This window comes from Carya illinoinensis, chromosome 3 (assembly GCF_018687715.1).
Source record: "Carya illinoinensis cultivar Pawnee chromosome 3, C.illinoinensisPawnee_v1, whole genome shotgun sequence".
Taxonomy (NCBI): domain Eukaryota; kingdom Viridiplantae; phylum Streptophyta; class Magnoliopsida; order Fagales; family Juglandaceae; genus Carya; species Carya illinoinensis.
This window is the reverse complement of record NC_056754.1, coordinates 46,786,295-46,795,654: the sequence shown is the minus strand read 5'-3', so window position 1 is coordinate 46,795,654 and position 9,360 is coordinate 46,786,295. Positions and strand designations below refer to the sequence as shown.

General features: G+C 36.5%; 1 protein-coding gene across 1 annotated transcript; it reads left to right on the top strand.

Moving 5' to 3' along the window:
- The first annotated feature begins 4,371 nt into the window (after positions 1 to 4,371).
- Positions 4,372 to 7,832, top strand: LOC122304537 (receptor-like protein kinase 5). The gene is made up of 2 exons (XM_043116809.1): positions 4,372 to 7,136; positions 7,225 to 7,832. The coding sequence occupies exons 1-2, from the start codon at positions 4,502 to 4,504 to the stop codon at positions 7,680 to 7,682; spliced, it is 3,093 nt and encodes a 1,030-aa protein (XP_042972743.1). The 5' UTR covers positions 4,372 to 4,501; the 3' UTR covers positions 7,683 to 7,832.
- Positions 7,833 to 9,360: the final 1,528 nt, after the last annotated feature.

Below are 9,360 nucleotides of genomic sequence, written 5' to 3'. Positions count from 1 at the left end.
CCCTCAGATATTTGGTGTTGTTATAAATATTGTATTAAAGTTATAAATCTTTTCGTTTATTAAAATTTTTGGGATAAGTAACGGTTTAAATTGGAAAAAATTTGAAATTTGAAATCTTAAACCTACTTTCAAAAAAAAAAAAAAAAAAAGAGAAGGAGGACAGAACTTACAATAATAGATTAAAATATGGTCTATCGAACCTATTTAGTAAAAAGAAGTTTAAGAGTCTGGAGACCTGATCCACACAGAAAGAAAAGTATTACAATAATAGATTAAACGAATAAATTTAATTTTCTCTATTAGCTTAACTTTAAAGTAGATGAGTCTGTTATTTAGTCCTCTAATAAAATTTCAAGAGATATAATATCACAATTTCCTAGAAGAGTTTCGTTCTCTTTGGGGAGACCGTAAAGCTCTTGAGTGACGATAAACAAATCATACAGGATACAATTTAGTGGTAACAAAGAGACAACACATATATATCCTGAATCAATGGTTCCAGTCCATTGCACTTGGGCTAAAAAAATAAGATTATGATGAGCACCTACTCCATGCATGCTTGAATCCTTGACCACCCTAGCTCCTCCCGCACAAGTGGGAAAATAAAAAAATAACAGAGGAAATAACCAATCTAGGCGCCAAATGGATGGAAAAGTTGTGCCATAATTTAAATCATGAGGCAAGGAAAAAGCAATTAGCTTCTTGCGTCAAATTTGCATATGTGAGAAGATGACATGAGACTTCATTACTCGAGTGGGAAGTTTGGTAGAAAACGTGTATCAGTGCTATGAAAAGTATGGTTTTTGGATCTTCCGAATTGAGTCAAGGTCTTTGCTTTGGTCTTTTTTTTTTCCTTGAAGTTGAAGGCCAACCAATTAAATTGATCTCTCAATTTATCTTTCCCTTTGTTTACGTCAAATGCCCCAAATATCACGTGTGGTATAACGATCCATTTGATTTAAAATTGGGCAAGTCATGAAGTGATGTGATTTATCTTGGAAATATATATGCTTTGTTAACACTAAACGTATTACTCATAGTTATGACGGTAAATGAATCAAATCGAATCAAATCAAAACTCGCGGTAAAATTCCATTTACATATTTATTTATTTAAATTCAACTCAAATCCTAATAAAATTAAAATATTTACCATATGGACGAGGGTTAGGTAAGGTTTGGTAATTAAGATAAGATATAAGTTTATCATTTTATCTCATTTTATTATTATAAATTTTTTAAATTTTTATATAAAATATAATAAATTATTCGATTTTTTTAAATTTTAATTTAATTTTTTTAAAATTTAAAATAATATTAATATTTAATAATAATATTTTATTTAACTTTTAATTTTAATCTAAAACTAAAAATTATCACCTCACATACAAGCAATCCTTAGACTTTTCCATTGATTAAGGCGCTGGAAACGAGGACTTGAGCGTACAATATCCACATCATACTAGCTAACTATAGTACTACACTCAGAGAAACTTGGTGACAATAATTAACTACTAACTATATATATAATTAACTAATTATCGTTAGTACAACCTCTCTTCTCTTTTTTAACTCTCTCGTACAATGATACTTAAGAGGAAAAGAGTGGAAGGGAAGAAGAAATAAGATTAGCTTTTTATATATTAGCTTTTTATATTTAAAGTCTCTTGTCTTGTCCTAACAATTCATTATGACTTTTCACTCCATTTCTATTTATTTTTCCAAAAGTGTGACCCACTTTTTCAACTTTATTCCCAACAATTAATATGGTGGTAGAAATAATGAACTTCACTATTTAGAGGACAATAAATGAGTCTTGATTAAAATTGGCCTATTATGCTAACAGCTAAATCGACATGTGTAGAAAATAACTACAAGTTGTTTTATTAAAATAGTGTATTGTGATTCACTATTTCAAATGAAAAGTCAGTTTATCTAAACCAACAGTACATTAGGTCCGTAGATAGACTGATTGAGAATCTCAATAGTACAATTATCCTTCTCTCTCTCTCTTCCCGAAAACAATATTCTTATGGAAATGAGTGAATCACCGTACCCCAAAGCTCCCTAACTTTCTCAATGTTGGAGTTGTTGTGCTTGTCTAGCTCTCCATGACCTTGCTACTTGCTATCTCAAATGTCAAGATTGTCGCTTGTCTACCAACATTCAACATGTAGCGAGTGTGACCAACAACAATTCGAACCTAGGTTTCGATAGTGTTAAATGTAAAATTAATCATGTGCTGCCATATTCTTGCCATATGGAGTCCAACATTCAGTACTCCTATCGAGTTATTTTAAATATATATGTGGTACTGTAAAGTCTGAATTGGAGTCAAAAACAAATATTGCAAAGATATTGAAATCTAGCTGGACTCAAATGGTCATTTATGACTTAATTTAGACATCGTATGAAGGCGAGCTTGGTAACATTTCAAAGTGGGTGAGTTCATTAACTGGTGTGTTGACTGTGAGGTTATCAATGGTGCTGCTGGAGTTCCAATAGATCAAGCGTGATTTGTTTGTTGGGAAAGTATAGAAGGGGTCAAAGTTTCGAAGTTGATTGAGATCCCGCTTGGAAATAAGAAGTCTTTCATCTCATCTCATTATTATAAATTTTTCAAATTCTCATACAAAATATAATAAGCAATTCAATTTTTTTAAATCTCAAAATAATAATAATATTAATAAATAATATTTTAACAATATTTTCTTAACTTTTATCTGAATTCTTCTCATCTCAATTCATTATCCAAATAGCATAAAAGTGTATTGCTCATGAAATTTCAAGTTAGTTAGAGTCGGCAAAGACTTTGTGAGTGTCTAAAGTAATTAGGACAATGCAAAGGGGCTGCCCAGCGTGCCTGGCCCCTAATGCATTTGAGGTTTTATTTATTATTATTATTATTATTTTTTTATTTATTTGTTTTTTTTCTAGCTTAAGTTTAAAGTAGAAGAATCTGTTTTTTAGTCCTCTAGTAAAATTTCAAGAGATATAATATCACAATTTCCTAGAAGAGTTTGGCTTTCTTTGGGGAGACTGTAAAGCTCTTGGGTGACAATAAACAAATCATACATGATACAATTTAGTGGTAAAAAAGAGACAACTCCACTCTATTTTATATATTATCTTGTGTACTAAAACATATATATCCTGAATCAATGGTTCCAGTCCATTATATTGCACTTGGGCTAAAAAAATAAGATTATGATGAGCACCTACTCCATGCATGCTTGAATCCTTGACCACCCTAGCTCCTCCCGCACAAGTGGGAAAATAAAAAAATAACAGAGGAAAGAACCAATCTAGGCGCCAAATGGATAGAAAAGTTGTGCCATAATTTAAATCATGAGGCAAGGAAAAAGCAATTAGCTTCTTGCGTCAAATTTGCATATGTGAGAAGATGACGTACGTGGTACTCCTCCATTATTAGAGCGGGAACTTTGGTAGAAAACGTGGTATCAGTGCTATGAAAAGAATGGTTTTTGGATCTTCCAAAGTGAGTCAAGGTCTTTGCTTTTGTCTCCTTTTTTTTTTTTTTTTTTTTCCTTTTTCCATTGAAGTTGAAGGCCTACCAATTAAATTGATCTCTCAATTTATCTTTCCCTTTGTTTACGTCAAATGCCCCAGATATCACGTGTGTGGTACAACGATCCATTTGATTTAAAATTGGGCAAGTCATGAAGTGATGCGATCCATCTTGGAAAAATATATATGCTTTGTTCACACTAAACGTATTACTCGTAGTTATGACAGTAAATGAATCGAATCGAATTAAACTCGTGCTAAAAATCCATTTACATATTTATTTATTTAAATTCAACACAAATCCTAATAAACTTAAAATATTTCCCATATGGATGAGGACTTAGGGTAGGTTTGACAGCTAAGATGAGATATAAAATTATCATATCATTTCATCACTATAATTTTTTTAAATTCTCACATAAAATATAATAAATAATTTAACTTTTTCAAATCTCAAAATAATAATAATATTAAAAAATAGTACTTTATTCAATTTTTAACTTTGATCTAAAACAAAAAATTATCATATCATTATCCAAACCTATCCACTTTTCCATTGATCCAAGCTTCAAGAGATTGGAGGATAATATTGCAAAACAGATTGTTTCCGCTAAAAACGAGGACTTGAGCGTACCATATCCACACCATACTAGCTAACTATAGTACACTCATAGAAACTTGGTGACAATAAGTAACTACTAACTATATATATAAAAAAAAAAAAAAAGATTTCGTTTTGATTATCTAGGCTTTTATATAATGGAGCCTGGCTGGACAATTGGACCGGACTTTTTAATTATTGGTCGACAACGAATTCCAAAAGGAGCCTAAAATTAGGAACATCGTGTCCCTCTTCTTTGAATTTTACGACCCTCGTTTTCTTTTTGGCTATTATTTTTTACTGATTTTCACATGTTAAAAAGTGCAACTATGAGATCAGAGTTCAAACCAAAGCTAACGAATTCAACCTCAAAATGTCGAGGACAATCCCAACATCTGTTGATTTCTCTCTCTACACCAACTTCATGATCATTCTCCTCTTCCTCCTCCTTTGCCATGCCAACTCTCAGCTTAGTACTCAAGAACAAGCAGTGCTGCTTAACCTAAAGCAACATTGGCAAAACCCGAATTCTCTCAGCCTTTGGATTCCATGGAACTCCTCCTCCCATTGTAATTGGCCGGGGATTACATGCTTCAATGGCTCAATCACTAAACTATACCTCCAAAGCAAGAACATCCATGGAACATTACCACCCTTTATTTGCAACCTCAAGAACCTCAAAGCCATTAATCTTTCGAATAACTCCTTCAGCTCAACTGAGTTCCCGAGAGCTCTCTATAACTGTTCCAAGCTCGAAAACCTCGACCTCTCACAGAACTACTTTACAGGAGCCATCCCCGATGATATTCATTGCATGGCTCGACTTCACAATCTCAACCTCGGAGGCAATAACTTCTCTGGAAACATCCCATCATCTATCGGGCAGTTGACAGAATTAAGGAAACTTAAACTTTTTAACTGTGAGTTTATCGGTTCTTTACCACTAGAGATTGGAAACTTGTCCAGTCTTGAAGAACTAGGATTGGCGTGGAATTCTAAAATGATGCCAAGATTGCCTTCCGATTTCACCAAGCTGAAGAAACTGAAGGTTCTATGGATGGCTAATACGAACTTGGTTGGGGAAATCCCTGACAAGATTGGAGAGATGACTTCACTGGAGAAATTGGATTTGTCTAGCAACTATCTGACTGGGAAAATTCCAAGCAGTTTGTTCATGCCAAAGAATTTACGTATAGTTTATCTTTACAAAAACAATTTGTCTGGGGAGATTCCTCGGGTTGTTGAAGCTTTGAACCTAGACAACATTGATCTCTCTGATAATAATTTGACTGGGACAATCCCTGATGATTTTGGAAAACTCAGAAAACTGTCAGGTCTGAGATTGTTTTGCAATCAGTTGTTTGGAAAAATCCCAGATAGCATTGGCCGTCTTCCAGGGCTTATAGTTCTCAGTGTGTTTAGCAACAATTTTTCAGGTGCTTTGCCTCCAGACTTTGGTCGGTATTCAATGCTTAAAGCGTTTGAGGTTGCGACCAATATGCTTACAGGCCAGCTGCCAAAACACTTGTGTGACAATGGAAGGTTGCTGGGAGTGGTAGCTTTTAAAAACAACCTCGATGGAGAATTGCCAAAGTCTCTTGGAAATTGTAGCAGTTTGCTTATTGTCAGTGTTTTCAGTAATCGACTCTCTGGGTGTATTCCTAGTGGTCTGTGGACGTCACAGAACATGGAAATGTTGATGTTAAGTGATAATTCTTTTATAGGTGAGCTTCCTGAGTTATTGTCATGGAATCTTTCACGGTTGGAGATCAGCAACAATATGTTTTCAGGTAAAATTCCAGAGGGAGCTTCTTCCTGGAGGAATTTGGTGGTTCTTGAGGCTAGTAATAACCTCTTGAATGGCACCATTCCTCAAGAATTAACAATTCTTCCTAATTTGACAACTCTTTTCCTTGATCGAAACCGACTCTCGGGCTCCCTTCCATCAGATATTATATCATGGAAAGCCCTTAATTTTCTAAACGTTAGCCATAATGCAATCTCTGGACAGATTCCAGGGAAACTTTGTTTTTTACCAAGCCTTTCTGAATTGGATTTGTCAGAAAACCAGCTATCTAGCCAAATTCCGCCGCAACTTGGCTTTTTGAAGCTCACTTCCCTCAATCTTTCTTCCAATCATCTGAGTGGGAGTATCCCAATTGAATTCGAAAATGATGCATATGCCAAAAGCTTCTTGAACAATCCTCGCCTCTGTGCTAATCGTCCTTCATTAAACATCAACAATTGCAATTCAAAACTCCAAAATCCAAGCAAAACTTCACACCAATTAATGGCTTGGCTTATAAGTCTCGTCATGGCAGTTGTTCTAGGTTTGTTAATCTCATTATTTATCATCAGAGTTTATGGAAAAAGAAATCATGGATCGGATTCCACATGGAACGTCATCCAATTCCAGAATCTGAATTTCACAGAATCAGACATTTTGCCAGGATTGACAGAAAAAAATGTCATTGGTTGCGGTGGATCGGGGAAGGTATACTGTGTTTCTTTTAATAATTCACTTGATTGTGTTGCTGTGAAGAAGATCTGGAATGACAAAAAGCTTGAAGAAAAGCTTGAAAAAGAATTTCTAGCAGAAGTCAAAATACTGAGTTCAATTCGACATTCCAACATAGTGAAATTGCTCTGCTGCATATCTAGTGACAACACAAAGCTTCTTGTCTACGAGTATTTGAAAAATGGTAGCCTAGACCAATGGCTACATGGGAAGAGTAAAGCATCAACTGTCTCAGGTTCAGTCCATCATATTTACCTTGATTGGCCTAAAAGGTTGCATATAGCAGTTGGGGCGGCTCAAGGGCTCGCCTACATGCACCATGACTGCTCGCCATCTATTGTTCATCGAGATGTGAAGTCCAGCAACATCCTTTTAGATATCGAGTTTAATGCACAGATAGCTGATTTTGGTCTTGCCAAGATGCTGATGAAGGAGGGAGAATCTGCTACAATGTCATCTGTGGCAGGGTCTTTCGGCTACATAGCTCCTGGTATAACATCAAAACTTCCCAAGTTTCATTTTTTATATAATACCCAGGATTTTTATTTTTTTTTGTTGTTGTTAACTTGAACCTGCAGAATATGCTCGTACAAAACGAGTGAATGAGAAGATTGATGTTTATAGTTTTGGAGTTATCCTTTTGGAGCTGACAACAAGAAGGAAAGCTAATGAGGGGGATGAACACACATCTCTTGCAGAATGGGCATGGCGATATGTTCAAGAAGACAAATTTATAGCTGATGCCTTGGATGAGGAGGTCAAGGAACACTATTACATGGATTCCATGTGTTGTGTTTTCAAACTCGGACTCAATTGTACTCACATACAACCTTTTATGCGGCCATCCATGAAAGAGGTTTCGAAGGTTTTGCTGCAATGTTACAACCATTTCTTACTCGGTTATGGAGAGAGGATTAATGGTGTAAGTACTCATGCTTGCGATATAGATGCTTATTCCCTCCTCAAGAGTTCGAAGCGTGAGAGGATGCTAGAACGTGATGATGATAATGGTATAAGTTTGGCATCCATCGTTTGATCAAGACTACTTCATTTGATGAAAATGCTCTAATTAACATCGTCTTATAGAAATGAAGAGCTTGAAATATTTCAAATTAAGATAGGTATAAATAAATAAATGTTGTAATTAGTAGATAATAATGTAACAACCTGCACCTTCTTTCTCTTATAGTTACGAGTCTCGTTCTTCTTTTCGGACCTCGATAGTGTGATGCCCCCAAATCCCACGTATGGACACGGGAAAATCGAGACGTCGGGATGATGACAACACGAGTCACCACCCTACCGTCAAGTGCCAAGTGTGTGTACATGCAACAAGTGTGCAAAAGAAAACACGCAGCGGATAAACAGAGTCATATAACTAAGTACCAGAATTTTTCTATATTTAATACAAACGTGTTTAAAACATATATAATAAAATATTACAAGTTACAAATATTGTTTCAACATCAAACTACAAGGCATAAATTCTAAATCAATACTCCGGCGGAGCCGTCTTCTCGGACTCAGCCTCCTCCTCCTCCTCGATCTCTGCATCAAAATCTACGGTACAAAAAATGGTACTGCAGGTAAGTAAAGATCCAAACACCACAAGATAAAAACATATTAAACTCAAACAATATGCATGAAAGAATGCAAATGCACATATCCCATAAAACACATTTTTCCATGCACGCCAAAAATCCCATTTTGGCCCAAAACATTTCTTTTAAACATAACCTCGCCATTATCCCGATAATGGCCCAAAAACCAAACCATCAGAGCACTGTAGGCGGGAATCGCAGGCGGGACTCTACCACCATCCCTGCTCACCACCGTCCCTACGCGTGCATCGTAGGGGGGAATCACAGGCGGGATTCTACCACCGTCCCTGCTTACCACCATGCCTACGCCGCGTGCATCGTAGGCGGGAACCACAGGCGGGATTCTACCACCGTCCCTACGCGTGCACCGTACGCGGGAATCACAGGCGGGATTCTACCACCGTCCCCGCTTACCACCGTCCCCGCTTACCACCATCCCTACACGTGCCTCTGACTCAAACTAGTCAATCCAATCGTTCACATATACCAAAAACATTTCTCGCTTGAAAGCCCAGTTTTCAAGTTCTAACACATGTACATACATGCAATGCACACCACAAGACACAATTCATCCAACCATTCACAAAATCAACAAAACCAAGCAACTCCGTCCTCAATCCATCCGACCCCCGAACTCCTCGGACTCAGTCCGGAATCAACCAACCAGTTAAATAATTTATTGTAAGAGTAAAAATATATTTAAATCTAAAATAGAGTTTGAAAAATACTTACAGCGCTATAAGGTATTTTTTGAAGGATCACGACGTTGCAAACGGTTGAGAAAAAGTAACGTAACAGTGTATTTTACACTGTGGCCGTGGGTTATAAATTACCCACTTTCGAACGGGGACAAACCAAGACTTGGAATTGATAGGGAATTGTCTAGAGATGTTTATGAAGCTAATGGAAGTGAGTTTTGGCTGTGGGTGGCGGCGCACGGTGGAGATCGGCCAACTTTGAGGAAAAGAGGCCGAGGGAGAGTGAGGGCTATACACAACTCTGTTGGCCATGAAATTTCTTGGAGAAGGTCATGGTGATGAGAGGAACAAGATGGTGGTGGTGAAACACCATGGGTGGCCGTGTACGGTGGCATACGATGGTGCAACCGAAACT